The following is a 25860-nucleotide window of genomic DNA, read 5'->3' as shown; positions in this document are numbered from 1 at the left end:
TACCCAGGAAACACACCTCCCAGAAAATCCACACTTTTTGTATCCTGTATTTTTCTCCGATATAGATTATCATGGTATTTCACTATTTTGTCAGCATGCAGCTTGTATGAACAATTTGTAATTAGGTCATGTGTAATATTGAAACAAATCTACCTCATTACTGTTGAAAAATGATGACATAATCCTATAAACCATCTTGTTTGCTTAAACCCAGTGTGGACAAAATGCAAATTCAATGATTGGTCATTAACACATACAATAATTTATATGAACCAAGAATTAGAATGAGTGTAAAGACAATTTACTTGCATATCTGTCATCGACCATATAATTCAACATTACTCCCTTTGTTCTGAAACCTTCCGATCCTTTAACTGGCATAGGAAGAAAATGTGTGAACAAACAAGAAAAATATCAGCAGAGAAGATATTACAAGTGTATGCCATCAGAACTGTCTATAAATATACCCACAGAGTTCTGTCTTGTGCAAGTTTAACCAGTCAAGGATACATCGTGCTTGTGAGTGGCAGACTACCTATAGACAATGCACATGACTGCTGCATGGTAGAAATATGGCCATGTCCAATGGCCTTTTGACTGCTTTCAGCAGATTTTTATTATGGTAACAGTTTTGTTTTTCAGATTATAGTATTTTTATATATATATATAATATTTTAGTTACCTGAGAAAGTAGGGTATGGTAATTGTAATTAAATTAATAAAATAAAAGAGGAGCTTGAGATAACTGATTTAATTTCAATTCCAGTCCAAGAGCATGACGGCTACGAAGAAAAAGTATAAGGTTTTTCCATTTTATGCATAAATCCAATCAGCTGTAGAACACTAGAACATTATATCTGCAAAACACCTCAAACTCAATTTAACTTGTCAAACAAATACCACTTACTAATACAGGGAACATTTTGTTTTTGTTCAGTATCGCGTCGCGATTCGCTACGTAAGATTCAGAGATCACTACACAATTTTAAAACATTTAACAGTAGTTGCTAATAAATTTTTAGGGCAGCTCTGGGCCAGTTGAAAATTTCGCCAAATTATCTATCAAACTTCAATAATGGAAGAAACACAGATATTTTGTAACAGAATATCAATTATTTCATAAAATAATTTTGCCAAATTAAAATAAAATTTGTAATTGTTTTTGAAATTCACAATTGGCAAATTTGGCGAGCTACCCCTGATTTTCAATTAAATAGAAATAGCTGTAATCAAGATTTTGAAAACGAAATATTTCCTGTGATATAACTGCTAACCAGCTTGTGTGACCCATTAAAAAAATACTGTCATTACTTAAACCTATTAAATTTTTCAATCTGTATGCTTTACATTCTTATTTAAGTGTCATTTTCATTTAAATGCATTTTTTGCACTTTGCCTCAGTATTCTTTAATTTTATTTATTTCATGACTTTTTACTTTTTATCGATGGGTCTGACACTTACTGTGTTGTTATCTGCAAATGTGGCAATGTGGGAATTTGTAGCAGGCAAGGAAAGGTCATTTATGAATATGAGAAAAAGTAACTTGTACCATTTTAGTTTTGAAATGGGAATCTTATGAGCCACTAAATCAGATGTGTTTTTAAAATTTATTTAAATAATTCTGTCACATTGTCAGTGTTGATCATTCATTTGTGATATTTTGTTTCACTCTAAATTAGTACATGTGTCTAGTAAATGTGTAGTGTGTGTGTGTGTGTGTGTGTGTGTTTACGTTTTGTCCAATTTTGTTCCGTTTTCACTTGAACCCTGTATGTGTGGGTACATATATCTATATCAGGCCTTTCCCCAGGATTTTTTTAAGGCGCTTACATATTTAGCATCATTATAACACAAAAATCAAGCCAAAAGAAGTGGGGTAGTGAGTTGAAAACAGTTAAGTGTTTGTCTTCAATCCATCAAATCATGTTGGGGTTTTTGTGTGGGAGGAGAGGGGGGGGGGGGGGACTTTTTTTCTAAAAAACCCATCAATTCCCCACCCCCAACAACTTCATAATTTGCCTCATGTTGTTGTTGTTGTTGATTTCAGCGTCGTGTTAAATGCTTGTTGTGATTTCTGCTTGTAAAATACCTAAGCTAAGAATGCTGACTTCAAAGTATATTCCATTTATAAAAAAAAAATACCAAAAAACCCCCAAAATGTTAATAAAATTAAATTTTACTTTTTAAAAAAAATCCAGCTAACTTATTAACTGTCATCTCACAGTTTAACAAATATATATCTAGCATTATCTAACAAATATGATTATTGTAAACTAATTCAGTGTACGTTTAACTGCAATTTGTATAAATACTGCACGCACATTTCCCGCGATCGCGATCTCAGTGCGTGCTCTCGACCATAGGTACAAAATTAACAAAGACAAAGGAAATAACGAAACTGCAGTTAGGTATTCATTGATGCAAACAAGTATTGTTTTTCTACACATTTACATCAAGATTTACTCCTGTGTAATCGTATTGTTCATGTCCGCAACGATATCTCTTGACACGTGGGTGTCAGCTGACTCTGAAGCGTGACGTATATTACGCCGAGAGCTTTCCTCAGTTCAGCCAACGAACGTTTTTCCTAACGTTCGCGAACTACTTGATTGGTGTCCGTCGTGTCCATTTGGTTTAACGTGAAGTGCACAAAACAGTGTAGCGAACGTTTTATTTCCGCTCGGTCTGGCTGAACTCAGCCCTTGGGATAGCCGACATGTCGTTCGGCCCTGAACTGGCATGTGTATTCAAATTGACATGCATTGTCGGTTTGTTTTTATTACTTCGGTTCAAAGACTTTACAAAATTAAAATAGCAAGTTACATATCTTCCAGACATTGAATCGCCGTCACATTGCTGTCATACATGTCGAATGCATGCGTTAAAATTAATAACCTTGATTATTAAAATTAGCAAACATCATAAGGCATACGCTGTATTCTGGTTAACACCGTTTCTCGTTACCGGTCGCGAGATCGCTATTATGCTAATTGAATATGTGGTATTATTATGTTTGAGGTGTCGAATAGATTATGTAACCGTTTGTTCACATCAGAAGATAGAAAATGAAGTTACGGATCACAGCTCCATTGTTTTGTATACATGTTACAAATTAAGTCGACACGGTCCTGCAGTTAAGGCGCTTACCAGACATGAAGGCGCTTACTTGGCTGGCTAAGGGAGCACGGGCCGTGTCGGCTTATCGCTCTAGGGAAACCCCTGTATATGTATATGTATATGTATATGTATATGTATATGTATATGTATATGTATATGTATATGTATATATATATATATATATATATATATATATATATATATATTATATATATGTATGTATGTGGTATAGCAGCTCAAATGGTGCTTACATTGATAGTATTTGCTATATAGCTATTTCTACGGTGAAAATCTAAGTTTTTTCTAAATTACTATTTTATCTTCTTTTTTAAATTAATTAATTTATTTTTTATAAAAAAAATTATTACTATTATTATTATTATTATTTTTAATTCTTTATTTTCTTTTCTTAATTATTATATATTCTTCAAAAAAAGAAACGCAAAAGGGTACAAATGGGTTATAACTCCGATTTTATGTTTCCTACCGGTTCATGCTTTGTGAATATAAGGTCATTGCATGTCCCAAACACATTCCCACGGTTACATTCGATAAAACGCAGCTACTGTACAATAAAGTTCCAAAATGTGAATATTCGCAAAAACGCAGCCACGTGCAAACCATGTCACCACTGCACGTGCGTTGTCTGCACGTGCAACATGAACACCGACAGTATAAAAGTGCAGGGTGTTCGCTTGCCTGGCCTCTGTATCTGGCCGACAGTTGACAATCCAGGACATGCCACGTCTCAGTGAACCGCAGAGAAACAATGCCATCGGCCGACTAGACGCAGGCGAATCCAGAACGGCCGTTGCCAGGGCATTCCATGTGTCCCCAAGCACCATCTCCAGACTGTGGGACCGTTACCAGCAACATGGATCAACACGTGACCTCCCTAGATCCGGTCGACCACGGGTCACTACCACCGGGCAGGACCGCTACATCCGGGTACGCCACCTTCGGGAACGATTGACTACTGCCACCTCCACAGCCGCAGCAATACCAGGTTTGCGCAGGATATCCGACCAGACCGTACGGAACCGCCTACGTGAGGTAGGAATTCGTGCCAGACGTCCAGTTCGAGGTGTCATCTTAACACCACAACACCGTCGACTCCGACTGCAGTGGTGCCAGATTCATCGACAATGGCCTCAACTGCGATGGAGACAGGTGTGGTTCAGTGACGAGTCCCGATTTCTGCTCCGACGTCATGATGGAAGATGTCGCGTGTATAGGCGTCGTGGTGAACGTTATGCGGCAAACTGCGTGCAGGAAGTGGACAGATTCGGCGGGGGTAGTGTCATGGTGTGGGCAGCCATCTCACACACTGGCAGAACTGACCTGGTCCACGTGCAGGGCAACCTGAATGCACAGGGCTACATTGACCAGATCCTCCGGCCACACATCGTTCCAGTTATGGCCAACGCCAACGCAGTGTTCCAACATGACAACGCCAGGCCTCACACAGCACGTCTCACAACGGCTTTCCTACAGAACAACAACATTAATGTCCTTCCTTGGCCATCGATATCACCGGATTTGAACCCAATTGAGCATCTATGGGACGAGTTGGACCGACGCCTCCGACAGCGACAACCACAGCCCCAGACCCTGCCCGAGCTGGCAGCAGCCTTGCAGGCCGAGTGGGCCACCATCCCCCGGGACGTCATCCGTACTCTGGTTGCTTCAATGGGCAGGCGGTGCCAGGCAGTTGTCAACACACGCGGAGGCCACACCCGGTATTGACTCCAGATGACCTTGACCTTGGTGGTGTGTCCTATCACTTACTCACAATGGACTAGAGTGAATTGTGAACAATCCTGCAACATTTGGTAATTATCGGACTCACCATTCAATAATTAAATCAATTCTCCAAATGTTACGACAATGTGGTTTTGCGTTTCTTCTTTTGAAGAGTATAGATTAAAAAAATTATTATTACTGTTTTAATCTATTTACTTATTCATCTTAATACATTTTTCGTTAAACTACTATTGAGGTATTCACTCATCTGTTTGATATGCAATTATCTGTTATTATTACAGACCTTGTCTTTTAAGGTGTGCGAGTGCAATTGCGCTCATACAGTGCATGTAATTTCAATCTGGTGAGTGCAAAATAACACGTTACACTTAACAAATAGCGCACGTAAAACAAATTGGAAAACACTGGTTTAATAGACATCTTCGAAGACGTACCAGTCCCATCAAAACTCATTTGCCTATTTAATTTATTTAGGGGATAATATCACTGTGTTTCGTTGTTAACTATAAGGATTTATAAAAAAAATTGGACTTTGTCTCGTCCCTAAATCCAAATATTTTGTCATAAATCCTTATACCGGGGTAATTAACAATGAAACACAGTGATATTATCCCTATTCTAATACTACACCTATTAGGAGTATCTGTAAGACATTTTATTTTGTTTTTATTAAAGAAATCCCACAAATGTAAAAAAAATTTTTTATCTATTCTTCTTACTTACGATATTCAGTGAAAACGCTTGTAGTAAGAAAAAGTATGACGTAATATTTTTTCGTTCTCTTCACATGACATCACTGACTTTTTAAAATTGCATTTAAAAAATCAAGTCATTTCCATCTTGTCTTCTTTATCAATTTTATTTGTCACAAAAAGTATGTTCTAAACAAAAATTAGCTACTTTAGATTGTGATATAATTATTTTTGATGAACCTGCTTGCACCCTTTTGAGAACACAAACTAGAAGAGCAGACCACAAGACACATGCTGGTGACTGCTGCGATCGATCAGTGACCGGACCTTACTTGGATGGGTGGGTGCATGTTCATTGCTGCTAACAAAGTGTTAAAAGTTACAGTGGCCCGAAATAATAACAAAAGAGCAACAATATCATCATTTTCATCTGAAGTTAGTAATTTTGTTGAAAATTATTTATATTGACGTTTAAATATAATGGAAGACGCAGAATTAATATACTAACGAAAATGCCACGCACGAGGATAAGTGACAGCATATTGGATGAGTTCTTGAAAAATTTTTATCGTGATAAATCCTTGTTGCCCATGACAGCGTACATCTATCGTCCGATTTATCATGAAAATTAACCAATGGGAAAAAGGCTTATATGAAAGTTGTATTAGAATATTAATTAAAAACAGTCTACTTTTGTAAGGTAAATAAATCACAATGTCTGATACGACTAACTCATTTATTCTTTTCATATAGTTATGAACAAAACAAAAAAGGAATTTAATTAATTAGTGGCTTCTATATCGTACAATATTGAATTCATTACGGAAATCCAACAAAGTCGGTAAAATTGTCTTGATTAGTTCCAAACTGTTAGTGTTCACCTACAAAGCTTATGTGAGGTCCTGAAAATGGCAAGCGTGTAACTTTCTACTTTCTTTAAAAAAGAAATGAAATTTAGACAAAGACAATTGGGGAGAAATTGAAAAGTTTTTTATATTAAGATAATGAGAATGATAGGCAGAGGGTGATAGATAAGAAAGTTGAATGAATGTGTGAGCCAGCTTTGACGGGATCTAACAATAGAAGGGGAGAAGATTACACTTTTTAATATTTATGGACTGAATGGAGATGAACCACAATTTTATGAGAATATTTTTGACTCAATAGAAGAATTTGAAAATGAAAAATGTGTTATATATAGTGACTTCAACTTGGTACTTAACCCCGATTTAGATACAAGAAACTATACTCTGTCAAAAAAGAAACCCATAGGTGATAGGGAAAGAAGAAAAGTTTTTGATTTTACAAAATATAGTTTTTTTTTATACAATGTTGCTGAATGACCATGTTTGTTAATGTTTCTGGAATGGGACAGCATGCCCAAATGCACTCGAAAACAAATTTACTGCACGTTGTGCCACAATTGCAGGAAATCAGCGTGAAATGGTTAGATTTAGGCGAATGCATGTGAAACTCAGGCAAAAGATTGGGGTAGTGATGGGTATTTAAAGCTGCAATGCTCGCAATGATGCCTCATTTCCATTTCGACGTAGACGAGTTACAAGATGCCAAGACTAAGCCTGCCGAATCGAAACATTGCAATAAGCCACCTCCAGTTAGGTGAATTGCGTTCAGAAATCGCACGCCACATGAACGTCCATCAGAGATACCAGCAGTTTCAATCAGCTGAAGACCGGCCCAGAAGTGGAAGACCTCACATAACAACTGCAGAACAAGATCGCTACATTCGGGTTCTGCACTTGCGTCACCGAACTGCCACAGCAATGAACGCTGCTGGACGCATACCTGGTTTGAGAAGGGTGTCTGCACAAACCATTTGGAACCGACTTCAAGAAGCTGCGACGTCAACACCGACAGTTACGTGTTTGCTGGTGCACGAATGTACCGGGCTGGAACTTGGGAAACTGGCGGTGAGTATGGTTCAGCGACGAGTCATGTTTCCTTCTACAGCGACGTGATGGACGACAACATGTTTACAGACACCGAATGAACATTTTGCCAACAACTGCGTTGTCCAAGTTGACAGATTCAGTGGAGGCAGTGTCATAATGTGGGGAGCCATCTCATAAACCGGCAGAAATGAACTTGTGTTCGTACAAGGCAACCTGACATCTGTATGCTACCGGGATGAAATTCTTCGCCGTCACATGCTTCCCATTTTGGATCGACAGAGAGAACTCTTTCAACAGGACAATGCCAGGCCGCATACGGCACGTGTAACAATGGATTTCATACAAAATGAGAACATTAACCTTTAGACTATTAGATTATTTTTTAACAAAAACCACGTTGAGTGGGTACAAGTTTATAATTTTTACTCATATATATTCACTTAAATGTTTTATAAATACATGAAATAAAGTTTATATATGAATCGGTAAGTATTATTTTCGTGTCTTTTTTTGTAATTTTTATTATTTTAGATCGGCTAATGGTGATTAAAATTAGGCAAAAAATCGAAAAAGTTGCGTTTACTTATGGGCATTTGTGGCCAGCTGTCCAGTATTTATGTCCATTATTCCCGATAACAGTGGTTTTCTGACCAGATTTTTTTTTTAAACCCGAACTACGATTCATATTGCAATATTTGGTAATTTTTGTTGTTGGTAAATCGATCAAATTTATTATCAAATTAGCTGTCACAATCAGATATCGATCCCAGAAAATGAACGCAACGTGGCGCCATTGTTGTCAAGCGAAAATACTTGCCGAAAACCACTTTTTGAACTCAAAATTTCAAGGTATTTTCAATTGAAAAAATTCAAAACAAAAGCCACCATTTTGAAAAAAAAATCTTTTTTCTTTAATTATATTTCTGTTTCTGGTGAGTGTCGTGTGCAAAACGGCTGGAAATATGAATTGGGGCATGCACTGTATACAGTGTACAGTATATCGACTGACGTGACGTCGGGCGAGATATCTCGCCTGCAGTACTCAGAAGGTTAATGTGCTTCCATGGCCATCAAAATCGCCAGATCTCAACCCCATTGAACATCTATGGGATGAACTGGACAGATGTGTATGCCAGCTTGACCCGGAGCCTCAGACGCTTCCTCAACTGTCACATGCACTGCAGGAAGAATGAGCTAGGATTCCACATGCCCGGATTCAGAGACTCATTTAGTTTATACTAAGGAGATGTCACGCAGTGATTGCTGCTGATTTCAGCACCCTAGTGCGACGTTGTTTGGTGGCGAAATGCCTCCACTGCCATCAGTCCATAGCAAGAACATTGTCATGTCAGATTTGACTGTAATACAATAATAAATAATGAAATTATGCCACTTTGTATTAAAGCCTATGCGTTTCTTTTTTGACAGAGTATACATACACGTAAATAATCCCAAAGCTAGAGATATAATTTTAGAAAACTTTGTCCAAATAAAAAAAATATATACATGGACTAAAAAAAATCCTGTTAAACAAGCTAGATTAGATTTTGTTTCTTCTATCAGAAAATTTAATATTGCTTGTAAATAAAGTACAGTGCAACCTGTCTATGGTGGCCACTCACGGGACCACTGAAAAATGGCCGTCATAGGCAGGTGGCCGTCATAGAGAGGTAGCATAAGATGTAACATTTAAATACTGCTGCTGCTGCTGCTGCTCCTACTACTACTACTACTACTACTACTACTACTACTACTACTACTACTACTACTACTACTACTACTACTACTACTACTACTACTACTACTAATAACCGAAACAAACAATGCACCTACACCAATTTTTATTATATAATACAATTGTCAAAGAACACAATCCTGATACATTGCTGGCAATTTGGTTTTCCAATCCTCAACCGCCATGTCACTTAATCACCTCTCTCGCCGTTCAGTGTACCTACAACAATGTTGTGTCTATGCCTGCCAGCCATTTGACGCTTTGAAATTGTCTACACCCAAATCCACAGCGTATTCTAATACATTCTCCTTAATATACGGACCGTTGACATTTATTCTACGAGCTGTAGCATCATTGAACCATTTCCACGTCAGTATGTTTATATCCTCGTTGCCCGTGACTCTTCTCTGTCTCTTTTTATCAGATGGCTGCTTGGTTTCATAATCTGCCAACACCTCTGTTTTTCTGTCTCTTTTTATCAGATGGCTGATTGGTTTCATAATCTGCCACCAGCTCTGCTTTTCTCTTCAGAATTCCATCAATTTGAGTTCTACCTACTCCAAATTGTTCTGCAGTTTTTCTAGCACTGAGTTTATCTTTCTCTGATTTTTTAATAACATCTATTCTGTGTTCCAACGTTAAGAGGAACTTTAGGAGTCATTTTAGAAACTAAAGGGAAGGGAACTCTATTTACGTGCCCATATCCACAAGGGTTCAGGCACGCCCACCCCGGGTTTGGTCTCTGACAAAGCCAGTGGTCAACTCGGGGGCGGGAAGTAGAAACTAACTATTCAATTTAACTTATTTTTGTGCTTATATCCAATTAAAGTTCCCAGTGGGTTAGTTGTTAGTGGTTAGTGAGAAAGAAGAGGGTGTAGTGGACTTATACCTACTCATTGAACCCTTAAGAACTCGCTCTGAGTTGGAGCCGGTACCGAGCTACGAACCCTGTACCTACCAGCCTTTAGTCCTATGGCTTAACCACGACACCAACGAGACTGGTTAGAAACTAATGTCAAAAAACATGTGTAGCTATATTTAATAACTTCGAGACTTAGCATGTTTAACTCCAGTTGTTTTAGGCGACAATATGTCTGAACAACTGTGTTTGGTGATACCACCGATGTTATTGGATAAGGGTAAGTATGAGTAATAGCACACACCACTAACTTCACTGATCTGCCATTTGCCGCTAGGTACATCTAAGCAAACACTTGCTATATTTTCTGAGTTTTGTTAACTTCAGTATTCAGAAGATTAAGATATTGCTCACATATCAAAACAAACAAAGATTAATCTAATGTTGTTTATGCACACCTATATAATAAACATGAAGAAACAAAGTGACCGAAAGAACAGAGAAATCTGTTACTAAATTTTGTGGCCAGGTTTCCAATTGTATTTTTTGGCTGCCATAGACAGGTCCATTAACCCTTTTTGGTAAAAAAAAAAAGTGCCTGCTGGCCGCGTTGAGCAGGTGGTTGTCATATAGAGGTAAAATATACTATAAATTGAGTTGGGGGGGGGGGGGGGAGGCCTGGTAGTGGCTGTCATAGACAGGTGGCTGTCTTATAGAGGTGGCTGCCAAAGCAGGTTTGACTATATTGATTGAAAGCAGTTATAGATCAGACCATTCTGGAGTGATCTTTCATTTAAAGGTACATCATTTTAAAAGAGGTGAGGGGCTGTGGAAATTTAATAACTCATTACTTCAGGATAAAACATATGTCAACTCCATTACAGAGATAATTGAAGATGTTAAATGTCAATATGTACATGTAGTTCCTAATGTAGAAAAACTAGTTCAAATTCCTAATGGAAATATCCAATTTATAATTAATGATAAACTTTTTTCTAGAATTTCTATTAATTGAAATTAGGGGAAAAACTATTTCACATTCCTCTTTTTAAAAAAAAAAATTTTTTTTTTATTAAAAACAAAGATTTCTGAAGAAATAAAAATACTCGAAGAGAATGAAAATAATATAACTTCATATTTATTAGAATCAAAACGTAATGAATGAATAGAAATAAGTTAAAGTGCTGTGCCAGATGTATGATGTATTGAGCTATATCAATCAAGATATTATTTAATATGATTAGAAAATTAAAAAAAAATATGTAAAAAAATTATATACCGGTATATTTTCCATTTAAAAATATTCCCCTAAAAAACAGAACCAGCTGAATTCGTTTCGGGAATTTCCGTAAGATTTGATCTGTGACGTCACGAAGGGAACTCCTTTCGATAGTCGGCGCCATTGTTCATTGCTTCGTTTGTGTTTATTATGGTTAAACGGCGTGTTGTTGGCGGCTGTAGCAATACAAAAGCCGATAAATTTAGTCTTCACGCATTTCCTAGTAATGTTGCTGTGAGAAAGCTGTGTGTGAATTTGATTAAAACAACGTGGAAATACTGGACAGGAAGAAAATGCCGTAGACCGTTGCGACAGCAGACACTTTAGTTTCGATTCGTCCAAACTGGCTTGTCGGCTTTAGCGAGATATGGGAATACCATGTGTTATGGCTTTTCAAAAAGATGCTGTACCAACAATTTTTCTGCGACACAAAACAAATGACAACAAGCCGACGCCATCCACACCGAAACGACCTTGGGGTGCATATCGTCAATGTCCCAAATTGCGTTATGCTTTCAACTCCTTTCAATTTGTTTTCTCATGCACGGTTCGTGCAATCATCGAGATCCGATTTGTTGTCGTTTGCATCTCGTTCATTTGTGAGATTTTTCTTTATAGTTCGAGAACATTAAAACAATAAAGTCAACCAAGTAAGTATCTATAGCCTAGTCCGTCCCATCCTACAAAAATGTAGGGTTTTTTGGGGGTTTTTTTAAAAGAAAAGAAAAGAAGCTAATTTTGTATGCATCTTAGAAAACAATCTGCTCAGAAATAAATGACTTGTAAATTCCATAGCATGAAAAAAGGCGTTCCCTGTAAAACAGACTATAAATACATTAAATTAATTTTATTATACCTCCCACAGAGAAAACCTTTTTTCATACTATGGAATGTGCTATAAGTTATTTATTTCTGAGAAGACTGTTTTCACAACTGCACACACAAAAATTGTATTGTTTTGTTATTTCCAAAACACTTTTACTTTTTTTTTACGTCAAACTAAACTGAAATTATTCACACAAAAAAACATCTTCCTAGATGGATGGGACGGGCTAAAAGTCGTTTTTGTTTATTTTTAAAAATTAAAATAAGTTATTTATTTCTGAGCAGACTGTTTTTACAACTGCACACAAAAAAATAGTATTGTTTTGTTATTTCCAAAACACTTTTACTTCTTTTTTTTTTATGTCAAATTAAATTAAAATTATTCACCAAAAAAACCCATCTTCATGGATGGGACGGACTAAAAGTCGTTATTGTTTATTTCATAAAATTACCGATATCGGGTCCACTTGACTCGTAGAATTCAAGTTATTTATCGTCTTTTCTACTACATCACAAGTATTAGAACATACAGTGTAGTAAAATAATTCGCACGAAAAGCTAAAGAACAAAACAAGAATAAAAGTTGTAAATTAGTGGTAAGCTGTCTCCACGACCATTTTCATCGTCATCTGTCAGGCCGGTGGTTCGTCGGAAGATGTTCCAGGTTCAAACTGATAAGGCATTATTTGTTGTGTTGCACAAATATTAGTCCAGTCGTCATTACTACACTATTCATCATCGAAAGAAGAATCGCATGATCAAGCTTGGCAGTCGCTGTCGGTCCCACTTTCGCTTGCGCTGAAAGTCATCTCGTGGTAGGTTTCTGTGAAGCGCGTTCCCTTCGTGACGTCACGGCTATTTACAGGCAAATGTTTTTACCGAGAATTTTACTCGGTCGTTTCCGGCAGTGTTCTACGGGAGTGCTGTTTTAATACTTTTATGGGGCATTTTCGTAATTATTGACATACATATCGGTGTAAAATATTATTGCAATGAATTAAGAAAGCATTTAATTGTTGAATTTGAAATTTTAGTGTATGGTCTGGCACAGCACTTTAAAAGGTAATTTTATTGGATCTAGGGCAAAATGGATAGAAGAAGGGGAGAAACCCACTAAATATTTTAGTTTTTTGGAATCCAGAAATTATCATGGTAAACTTATTTCCAAAATAGAACTTGATGACGGCAGCATAGTATCTGAACAAAGTAAATTTTTAAAGGAAACTTAAAAAATTCCATGAAAATTTGTATTCAAATGAAAATAACAACTATTAATAACATCGGGGTAAATAAATTAACAGATACAGAAGCAGAAGAATTCGAAAGGAAAATAACTGACAGAAGCATTAGAATTTCTTAAAAATATCAAAAATTATAAAAGTCCTGGCTCCTATACGGCATTCAACACGTGTGTAATTGCTATGGTAAAGATTATCCTTCTCTGGTCGATTAGTGAATGCATTTGCCATTCTAACCTTTGCAAAATAAAGCCGATATCTGAGGAAAATAACCAGTTATTTTCTATAAAACCTGATTTTAATAAAAAAGGATTAATTGTTATGTTTCAGATCCCAATTCTTTGTAACAAAGAGAGAGATATCGAGGTGATTGTGACAGACAGCAGTGGGCGAAGGTTTGACAATATTTCATCTCTAGCCATTGACTGGACAATCTCCAGCCGCAATCTTGCTACCATCCCGCAACCAGCCAACCTCCACACAGATGCCAACACTACACCTGAAGGAAGGAAAATTGTTAAAGGTGAATGGATTTACTGGGGAATTATATATTATAAATGAGAGAGAAATAGACGGATAGACAGACAGTTAACTTTATCATATAGAGTTATACTGATGGAAAGAAATAAAGGATCACACAGATAGCAACAAGAAATGATGACTGCATCAGAATCAATTCATATTGTCAGAAGTTGACTGGGAACATATAGGCAGCACATTCAACACTACAGACATTCAATCCCACCTTACAACTTGGTATGAAATACAGCCATTACTATGCTAGTACCGTATTTGACCGGAAATAAGCCCATGTCTTTGAATAAGCCCCCCTCCGTTTTGATAGCATTTAAGAAATTAGGCCCTCATTCGTAAATAAGCCCACCCCCAACTTCGTCACCTTATAAATAACACGAAATTGCAAGTTTGCTCAAAGTTCATTTAAAAGGTCATACCTCCTGCAGATAATTAAACACAAATGTAACACAATATTTTACCACCAGTGAGATTTAGCAGTCTAACAATAACAGTGTGTAACATTGTTTTCAATTTCATGCCTGCAGTATTTCTCTGAAGTATCCAAGCCCAAGTATGAACTAAAAACCAATGTCTATTTTTACCACCACACTGGGTCCGCAGTTAATGCTAATTAAGCAAATACCTTATTCTGATTGGCTAAGAACAATGACCTTAGATTGACAATTCTTTGTAGTGTAAGCTGGCTGCCTGTGTCAAAAACGTGTGTATACGCTATTGAGTTGTTGTTAATTGCTGTTGGTTTAAGTCTTCTCAGCATTAAATTTTGGATGTAAATAAACAGCACTGGTAAGTAATTGTAACATAGAAGGTGTGTTTCTGATAATTAGATACTAGTAAAAAAAACCCACAATTTAATTAATAAGCAATTATTATTTATTAATAACAAATGGAACACTTAATTAATAGATGTGCTACTGAACGTTTTTTGTTTTCTTCCTAGTTCATTTAAGTATTGTTATTTATTTTAATTATTATTATTAAAAAAAAAATTCAACAAAACTGGCCCCATGTCTGGGAATAAGCCCACCCCATGCTAAGCTCACAATGAGTTGTCTTGGCCCCCTGGGCTTATTTCCGGTCAAATACGGTAATGAATTAAATTTGGTCTACAATTCAATGTGTTCCCTTATTTCTTTCCATTAGTATACAAATCAAGTTTATCTTTCATGAGGATTGACCCATTTTTGACAGTTATGGACCTTTAACTTAGGAGATATGAAAATTTGTTTTGCTCGGTAGGGACATTTATTGCTTTAGCAATATGCTTGTTATGTTGAGCATTAAATCTTCTTTCTTTTTTCTTTTCTTTTTTAAAAACACCACAAACTGAATGGTAAATCTGCAGTATTTCCCTTTCGGTATGGGAACACTTGACAGGTCCCTGCTCCACGCTTATTGTTAGTTGAGCTGTCACGGTATCACTCACGGTCACACTACAAGGAAACTGATGTGTATGCCGGGTAATCATCTCCCAAGAATTAAATCTTTATTACTATTAATCTTTGTTTCCAGAGTACCAGAAGTTGGTTCCCAACGAAAAAAAAAAAAAAAAAAAAAAATCTTTATATTACTTTTAATGTTTGTTTCCAGCATACCAGAAGCTGGTTCCCAACGGTAAAACGGGCAGTGTAATAGTCACAGCTACAATAAACAGCTACAAACAACACAGTCTGAAGGTGGCTGGGAGCTGGGTAGAGGTAAGTAACACTAGCACCTTCATACTAGAGCAGTTTCAGAACTTACCATGGGGGAGGGGTGGAAGGCAATTTGTTTTAATGCACTCACAGAAATTAAAGATTTTCGGATTTATCTGGAATTATGGATTTTTAATGGTACCTTCTGCTCCCCCATGTGATCTTGTTTTTATTTTTTTACTTATTTGTTCATAAATACCTCTTCGATCAAACTTGTTCAACTTGAAAATTGTGTCCGAAATGTTTTTGGAGCTTGTTATAAAAATAGTCACCTGGGTGACCTTCACGTTTTGAATTTAAAAGAAAAACGGAAAAGCAGTGTTTTTATGAATTCTTTTTTGATAATAAAAATAAACAACAAAACTTAAATGAGCCACCAAAGATTTTGTATTTGTATCCATGTACAGTACCCGCTGATTTAATAATATGCATGGTTCTTTTTAAGTAATGAATTAATGATGTCATTAAAGACATTCCTTTCTTTACTTCCAGGCTCACATTCATCCATCGATAAGCAAATCACTGGAGCTGCAGTTAGTAGAAAAAGCTTTTATTCATCCTGATACAGTATCTGTTTTCAATCATCCATCAAACAAGGTATTTGTCTGTTCAATCATAACTATCGTCACCTTCATATTGATATGTTAAATCATATCTATCGTCACCTTCATATTGATCTGTTCAATCATAACTATCGTCACCTTCATATTGATATGTTAAATCATATCTATCATCACCTTCATATTGATCTGTTGAATCACAACTATCGTCACCTTCATATTGATCTGTTGAATCATAACTATCGTCACCTTCATATTGATCTGTTGAATCATAACTATTGTCACCTTCATATTGATCTGTTGAATCATATCTATTGTCACCTTCATATTGATCTGTTGAATCACAACTATCGTCACCTTCATATTGATCTGTTGAATCATATCTATTGTCACCTTCATATTGATCTGTTGAATCATAACTATTGTCACCTTCATATTGATCATCTGTTAAATCATAACTATCATCTGTTATTTCATCTATCGTCACCTTCATATTGATATATTAAATCATAACTATTATCTCTATTATGTGTTAAATCATAACTATCATCTGTTAAATCATATCTATCGTCTGTTAACTCATCTATCATCACCTTCATATTGATATATTAAATCATAAGTATCATCTGTTAAATCATAACTATCATCTCTTAAATCATATCTATCATCTTCATATTGATCTGTTAAATCATATCTATCGTCTGTTGAATCATATCTATCGTCATCTTCATATTGATCTGTTAAATCATAACTATCATCTATTAAATCATATCTATCGTCTGTTAACTCATATCTCTCGTCATCTTCATATTGATCTGTTAAATCATTACTATCATCTGTTAAATCATAACTGTCATCTGTTAAATCATATCTATCGTCTGTTAACTCATATCTATCGTCATCTTCATATTGATCTGTTAAATCATAACTATCGTCTGTTAAATCATATCTATCGTCATCTTCATATTGATCTGTTAAATCATACCTATCGTCTGTTAACTCATATCTATCGTCATCTTCATATTGATCTGTTAAATCATATCTATCGTCTGTTAAATCATATTTATAGTCATCTTCATATTGATATGTTAAATCATTACTATCATCTGTTAAATCATATCTATCGTCATCTTCATATTGATCTGTTAAATCATAACTATCATCTGTTAAATCATATCTATCGTCATCTTCATATTGATCTGTTAAATCATAACTATCGTCTGTTAATTCCTATCTATCGTCATCTTCATATTGATCTTTTAAATCATAACTATCATCTGTTAACTCAAAGCTATCGTCATCTTCATATTGATCTGTTAAATCATTACTATCATCTGTTAAATCATAACTATCATCTGTTAAATCATATCTATCGTCTGTTAACTCATATCTATCGTCATCTTCATATTGATCTGTTAAATCATAACTATCATCTGTTAAATCAATAACTATTATCACCTGTATATTCATCTGTTTGTTTGCTATATAACATTTTTACAATAATGACGTGTATTGTCAACCATGTCATTATTTGTATATCATTATATTGTAATTGTTAAAGATTATTATTCGACTAGGTTGAGATGGAAGTCAATCATGGGTCTGGATATTTCTACATTGAAGAGTTCAAGTCGCACATCTTGTCTGTTAAATATGATATCAAGTCTAAGGCCATCTTGGTGAGTGTTGATGTTACGTATAAAATTGATCTTGTGTTTTGCAGAATTATTTTAACTTGGAGAATTCCTGATCAAGTTAACCTTGTTTTCAAAACTGATATTGAGCATCAGGTTTAAAATGAAAAATTTTAATTCTCGTAAGAATCATCCTGACAAAAAACAAAACCTAACTAATTTCAAACATTTTTTTTTTTCATTTTAAGAATTAAAGGGACATACCCTAGTTTTTAAACACTAAGGCATATGTTTGACTATTAGAGCGTTTTTGATAACTGAAATCATACTTTACTTAGATTTTATGGTCTAGATTATCCATTTCAGTACATTCAAAGTGTTTTTGGTCATTCTGGTGTTTTTAATATCACAAAATAGACTGAATTTGATCTGATATTTAAAAAAATGACCTTTATTTGTATTCAATGGTTATTCTTAAGTGAAGATGGACATTTCAAAGACTTTTGAGAGAACCTTGTTTCCCTAATGAAGTTTGTTTTGTTTAACGTCACCACTGGAGCACGTTGATTAATTAATCATCGGCTATTGGATGTCAAATGTTTCCCTAATGAAGGCAGCTGGATGCTGCTAAAATGTTGGTAGAAATTGTTAATAAAATAATGAAATGTTAGACCTTTATTTAAATATAGTATCAAATATTAATATTTTTAAACACATGTCAGCTTTTATTTATTTTGTTGTGTATCAGTCCCTGTTTAATGTAGGAATTATTGTTGACAGGGCCTAATGTCTGCTTTCAGATTCGTCCTCAGAATGATGGCTCTCACAGTTTCACCCTGTATGACTTGTGTCTGGATGTGGTAGAACACCCCGTGGCCACGGTTCATATCGCTGGTGTGGGCAGCATTCGAGTTGTCACACTCGACAAGGTAAGAAACATGATAAAATTGTAATGGGGTCGATCTGAACAGATCAGGCCCTTAAAAGGGTCCCTATGGGCAACCTAAGAAGACAGTTTAGCACCAAATAGGTCCAACTAACGAGCTACTCTTGGCCTACTAAACTCCAAAACTATAAGTAGTTCCCTACCTTTCCATTTAGGCTGACCGTTCAAAATTGTGCCTAAGTTCCTTCATCTAAAATGCGCACCCATTCTCGTTGGCTTAATCCTACGGAACATTCCAAATTCTATAGCACAATACCACCCTCCACCTGTTACCGGCTATGGTTGGACTGCTGGTGCTCCCTTACACCTGCCAGTGCAGGTGGTCCGTCCTACCCACCCCACACCTTTCCTGTTCTGGACGGAGGAGCCGGCTGAGCCTTGCACCCAGGACAGGCATGTGCTACAACAGCTTGCTCTGAACGTGCACGTTAAACAATCTTGCTCTTGTCGGGGTCGGTCACAATTATCTTCATTTTCACAACCATACAAAAACTTTTTTTATCCCCCCACTTCCTACATCCTAAAAGCATAATTAACAAAATTTAAATTTACAATTTAAGCAACTTTTTCAATTACATGTTTTGTCTGCTGCCATTCACCCCTTTCCCTCTTGATGTATTTGTTCCAGCCAGTGCACCACAACGGCTGTGGTATGTGTTATCCTGTCTGTGGGATAGTGCATATAAATGATCCCTGGCTACTAATGGAAAAATGTAGTGGGTTTCCTCTCTAAGACTAGACTATATGTTGCAATTACCAAATGTTTGACATCCAATAGCCGATGATTAATAAATCAACGTGCTCTAGTGGTGCTGTCAATAGTAGAATACCGCTTCTCGGCCTTTTGGCTAAGATCAAAGTGTGGTAGAATACTCATGTGGGGTGCATTGGGTCATAAGAGCAAGCACTCTTAAGAGACTTCGTTTCTTTTCCCAGTCCCAACCAGTGCCCCATTATGTTTACATCAAGGCCATACATAATATGTACTCCGATATCGAAATAAGTTGAGAGCTAAATAACTAGTTTAAAATGTGCTGAGGTGTTGTTAAACTGACATTCCTTTCCTTTCCTTGTTACAGGTGGAAGTTCGGAAGGAGTTGTTAGTGCGTGTCCAGGTTCTTGACATTCATGGAAACATGCTTCTCTCAAGCCTCTTCTCTCTGATGGGTCTCAAACTGGAGCCATCTTCGCAGATCGTTTCTCTCAGGTACCAAGCAAGACATGTACAGTGAAACCTGTCTGAACCGGATCACACCAGGAACATAATATTTATCCCATTTAGACAGGATCAGGTTGTGATTTAGAATTTTTGAAAATTTGGGACCATGAAACTTGCCTGGTTTAGATAGATGGTCTGGTTTACTCTGGTTTTACTGTATGTTAAAAACTATTATCCACATTGTCCAGCATGTTGAAAAGCTCTTACTCCTAACTTGAAATGTTCAGAGGTATTGATAATTAAAACCCATTCCTTTACAGGCATTGTAATAAGTTGACAATGGTTTAACAAGTTACCAGGAGATGCCAAGAAAGTTGAGAACTGTATTGCATTCTCAACAAAATCTTATTAAACCAAAACACCACTACCAAAATGTTAATTAAATATAAGATAAAAGTATCAGTACAACAATAAGCATTGGTATAACAATAACAGTGACATTAATGAATAATAAAGTGTCAGTTTGTCTGTGAAGGGAATTTGTAGTAATAATAATGGAAATGTCGTGAATATCGTATTTCCCAATTCACAAGTTGAGAAGAGGATTAATTTGACGAAATAACCCGTTAACGCAACTTGTGAACTATGGTAGGATTTGTGGTAGGATTTTCTGTCTCGGTCTTCACAACTCATGGGAAAAATGGCAGAACAAACACAAATCATTCGTGCTATTATGAGTTGGGGTGGTTGAGCAGATTGTCTATAAATCGCCTGAACGGTTTTCCTCTTGGTGAAGTCGTGTTCACAATTTGGAACTTGTGAATTGACAATATTCGTGAACACCAAATGAATGCAGCATAAAACACGGATAGTACTGATCATCCATGATGGACCCCTCTGGTTTTGTCCTGCCCATAATATTTTCATATACTTACCATTTGTGATACCCAATAGCCGATGTGGGTTTTGTGCTGGGGTGTCTCATTCATCCATTGTCCTGTCCAAGTCTGTGCTCCATGACTTCTATACCAATTGGCCGTCGTCGTATGCAGGTGTTGAAACAGGAAGTAAAATATAGCCTGCGGTTGTTGTTGTTTTTAGATGGCAGGTAAAAAGAATTATGTCCTGCTAAGAAAAAAATATGGCCTGCTAAAAATAAAACAGCACAGTGTGTTTAGGATAATGTGTGGGAAATTAGGACCTCAGAGGTGTATTTTATGGCATTATGAAATTAAAATACCACAGAATCATGAGCTAAGTAGCAGATAAGATAATCGTAGTCAGGGATACCTCGATCATCTGGACTCCCAATTGTCCGGAAACCAGATTGTCCAGATATTCAGCTTCTGGGACTGGACGACCAATATCCAAAACAGTTTATAAAAAATAGACAATTTGCTTCACTTGATTGTAAATAATTTCTTTCAACAGATCATTTAATTAGAAAAAAACTTATAATTTGCTCTGAGTTCATTCAACCATGGCCAGTACGCAGCTGTAGTCACCACCATAGCCAGTAAACACAAATAGACATTTAGCATGTACCAAAGGTTGGGTTCTTACCTCTTATTATTACCCATATGGTTACAAATATCTTGGTACATATCAATACGAAATGGAAGCTTGTTTAATATCCTATAAATATGTTTAATTGTTGGTTCTTTGTTTGATAGTTTTCCTTCAACGTGGGAATGACATGCTTCACTGATCAGTATACCGTTTTGTTCACATGTTCATTGCCTTTATAAAATGTAATTAATAATATTAAGACCAATTGTCATTGGTAAAACATACATGTAACTGTATATTATTTTTACACTAATCCCAAGAAATGAAAATGTCACAAAAGTACAGCCTTTAAATTGAAAGAAAAATGTCGGTACAAATAAATTTGAAAATTAAAAATCCAGGTAAGATATAACTTTTAAAATTGAATTGTTTTCTTAAAATAGTCATCTTGAATTATTTTTCTGTTCAATGTTTTTTTAATGTAAATATTTAATTTTTTAATTTTTTTTTATATAAATCTGTATTTGTTGCTTTTCTTTTCTTTTGCCATTCAAGGGAAATAAGTCTTCAGGTATGATTCAGTATACGGAAATTCATTAAACCGGACACTTTTAAGAAAAACCATGCCATCTGGATTATCGATATCTCACTGTATACATGTGTCTCTTTAAACATGACCTGGAAATGGAATAGTTCAATAGTTGAAGAGATTGGCTATTGATATTATGATGTATTTTGCATTAGCAACTATTAATTTCAGACCTACGGTTGGAGAGAAAGACGACAAGGTTACTAGTCTCTATACTTTGTATGGTAGTGCGATTGGTCACACAACGCTGACTGCGATGGCCAAATTACCAAATGGACAGGTCATTTACAGTTCACCCACTCCAGTCGAAGTGAGTCTCACGTCTGTACTGTTTTTAACTTCAAACATGGACCTAATTAATCTCATGGTTTATGTATTTCAATTTTAATGTTTATATATGTAAATTGTGTAAACGGAAACTTATTTTAGTACTAAAGTGAATTTAATTTAATGCAGGGATTCTAGATTATGGTGGCCCCACTCCCATGGCTAGTGATATTCAGTGTTTGGCTAGTAAATACCTACTATAACTAGCCCGATGGCTAGTGGAAAAAAAAAAACCTTGTCAAATGCTGCAGTTACATATTTTGTAAATATGAATATCCTGCCCCCTCTTTCCACTCTCAAAGTAAGGATTTTTAAGCTGTATCTCCCTCTTTAGGTGATACATCTGATTATTACTATTAATAAAATTGTATATATTTAAAGTAGGGCTAGTGAATTTTTAATCATGACTAGTACATTTTTAAAATCACTGATCCCATGGCTAGTGGATTTTTATAACTTTCTAGATTTCAGTGTTCAGTGATTTAATTTTTGTAGTTGGTTGTCTGTTAAAATTAAATTTGTCATGTTATTTACTGTAACAAGTAATGATAATTGTTGAGCGAGAGGTCTTAATATAGGTTCATAGCCTGTTGAAAAATTCAATCTGCTAACATATTAGTTTAACAATTTAACTTATTTACACCAGTTTATTTAGAATTATTAGTTAATTACTGTCATTGCCTTTTGAGATTTACAATTTTCACATTTCTTTTGCTGTGAGATTAACAAAAAATCCCTCACACTCAGAACATACTATTCTAAATACCATATATTGGTTGTCACATACATAATGTTGAATTTTAAATTTGAATACTATCTTTTTTTTATCTTTACAGGTTTTTCCACCTTTACGGCTGGAACCCAAAAATATTACTATCATCATTGGAGCCAAATTTAAGGTAATTTAAGAGGGGTTGCTAACAGTAAAAGGCTTATCATTTTGCTTCTGACACATTAATTTCTTTTGAGAATAGTTCATATAATTAGAGAAAAATAATAACATGATCATTTAACTGTAAATGGGATACTCATGACACAATAATATATTCTAGCCAGTGATTAGCATTACCTTTTAAAAGGTTTGAACTGATCCATTGGGAGGGGAGAATTTTAAGGAGGGCGAGATCAGCTAAGTATAAATTTTCTTTATATTTCTGTTTTAAGCTTCATGCTATGGTTTTCATGCAGGTATAACATGAAAGCATAGTAATGAAGCATAGTACATGATGTAGAGTCAGTTGGTGTGTATATTGAAGTGTATATCTGGTTTTAAGTGTAGTTATTTTGCCTACTTTGTATTGGAGCGGATATAATGAGGTAAGACTGTAACTGGCCTGTTTTAACAGGTTTTAGCAGTGAGAGTTCCTCAGTCACAAATAGACTGTAACAAATTAGTTGTGTTTTAACAGGTTTTAGTAGCAAAAGTTCCTCAGTCACAAATATCCCTTTGATGTTTTAATATTTACCACATAAATCTTGTTACAAATTTTAACTGTAGATGGTCCAAAGCTACAAAATACTATAGATTTTTTAATAATAGCCATCCTATTTTTTTTCTCAGGTTTTAGCAGTAGGTGGTCCCCAGCCACAAAGTACTGTTGAGTTTTCTATAGTGGATGGAAAGATATCATCTGTATCATCTAATGGCCTGCTTGAAGCTCTGACACTAGGAACAACCAGAGTGATCGGGAAAGCTGTCGGCAATGACCCCTTGACGGGTGAATTGGTTGTATACTCTCAGGTATGATTGTAATGAGTTCAGGGACTAATTTTAAGAAAACATTGTAAACCCAGTTTTTGTACACATAAACGTAAATCTATGACTAAACGTCAGCTTGTATTACTATTAATTGTACAACTAATATAGCTTGAAGAATACATATTTCAGTTTCTTTGGTCCATACAATGCTCTTCTTCCATTTGTGATGTTATTTTCTTTGTGAAATAGATGCCAAACACATGTAAATGAACAACAGGTATAACTGCTAGTCACAGACGTAAACTTACAATGTTTTGTCAAATTGGCTCCTGATATATCACTACTATTGTTTTACATAGCCAATCATACTTTAGCCTATATAACAAGTAAACCAGAAAGACAATATTTAATCTTCTACCTTGGAACCTTTTCTGACAATTAAAAATATTAATTATGAAATACTATTTTTCAGGATGAAGCTATTGTAAATGTTGTGCTGTTGAAAGGTGTTCGAATATTTGCTCCTTTAACTCGTCTACAAACTGGAACTAAGGTAAGTCCAAACATAATATCAAATATAATTTACTCTTGGCTCATGAGTTATTTTAAAACTTATTTTTTTTACATACATAGCTGAAATAAATTAGTATTGTTGCAGTACACTCGGAAATCAGAAAACTGAACCCTCAGTAAACTGGAATTCGTTCAAAACAGGATGCTTTTTACAGTCTTTTTAAATATCTGTACAGAAAATAGCCTATCTAAAGCAGATACCCCTTAAAATAGGATTTGTTACTTTGTACTGGCCTCGGTGACGTCGTGGTTAGGCCATCGGTCTACAGGCTGGTAGGTAATGGGTTCGGATCCCAGTCGAGGCATGGGATTTTTAATCCAGATACTGACTCCAAACCCTGAGTGATTGCTCGCAAGGCTCAATGGGTAGGTGTAAACCACTTGCACCAACCAGTAATCCATAGGTGGTTCAACAAAGGTCATGGTTTGTGCTATCCTGCCTGTGGGAAGCACAAATAAAAGATCCCTTGCTGCTAATCTGAAAGAGTAGCCCATGTAGTAGCGACAGTGGGTTTCCTCTCAAAATCTGTGTGGTCCTTAACCATGTGTCTGACACCATATAACCGTAAATAAAATGTGTTGAGTGCGTCGTTAAATAAAACATTTCTTTCTTGTTACTTTGTCTGATTGAGAGGAGTTTCAATATATATATTGTTTTTGTTGATTTTTGTTATGTCATTCTGAGACATTTCTATGCTTTGTATAAATTCATGAAGAAAATTTGCTTGTGACAATATTTTATTTCAATTTTAATTGTTTCAGATGCCTGTATACGCCATGGGATTAAATGAACAGGAGACGCCATTTTCCTTCGGGAGTTCAGTTCCTCCACTGAGTTTTACCTGGTCTGTAAACAGCCGCCAAATTGTCACGCTCAAACCGGTATACCACAAGGTGAGGTGATGCATGTCTTATATCATGGACCAGTCAGAGCACTTATTACAGATTATTACTACAATTGACCAACTGTTTCACTTGCTGCATTATTATTACAATATCATTAACCATAAGTTATTGTTACAAGTTACACTTGAGAATTTGCATTTCTGTTCCTGGCAAATTCTGTTAAAATTTGTTTGATGATGAACACATTGATTTATTAGGCCGCTATTTATTCATCTCCGTCCAGTCTGTCTGTCCGTCCATTCGTCCCACTTATAGTTTTCTGGATGTTTTGTTTTTTTACAATGCCTTGATATATTGAGCTGAC

At 35.7% G+C, this 25860-nt stretch overlaps 1 protein-coding gene across 1 annotated transcript in view; it reads left to right on the top strand.

Annotated features, from left to right (window-relative positions):
* Positions 1–25860, top strand: part of LOC121381664 (nuclear pore membrane glycoprotein 210-like) — a 74316-nt gene that overhangs the window by 24681 nt on the left and 23775 nt on the right. Inside the window, exons 20-30 of the mRNA XM_041511008.1 lie at positions 13754–13946; positions 15551–15657; positions 16147–16251; positions 17792–17893; positions 18649–18777; positions 19874–20001; positions 22223–22361; positions 23215–23277; positions 23940–24119; positions 24550–24630; positions 25413–25544. Of these exons, the coding sequence (XP_041366942.1) occupies positions 13754–13946; positions 15551–15657; positions 16147–16251; positions 17792–17893; positions 18649–18777; positions 19874–20001; positions 22223–22361; positions 23215–23277; positions 23940–24119; positions 24550–24630; positions 25413–25544 (1359 nt within the window). The remainder of the gene's footprint in view (positions 1–13753; positions 13947–15550; positions 15658–16146; positions 16252–17791; positions 17894–18648; positions 18778–19873; positions 20002–22222; positions 22362–23214; positions 23278–23939; positions 24120–24549; positions 24631–25412; positions 25545–25860) is intronic.

Source organism: Gigantopelta aegis, chromosome 9 (assembly GCF_016097555.1).
Source record: "Gigantopelta aegis isolate Gae_Host chromosome 9, Gae_host_genome, whole genome shotgun sequence".
Lineage (NCBI taxonomy): Eukaryota > Metazoa > Mollusca > Gastropoda > Neomphalida > Peltospiridae > Gigantopelta > Gigantopelta aegis.
This window is presented reverse-complemented; position numbering and strand designations above follow the sequence as displayed.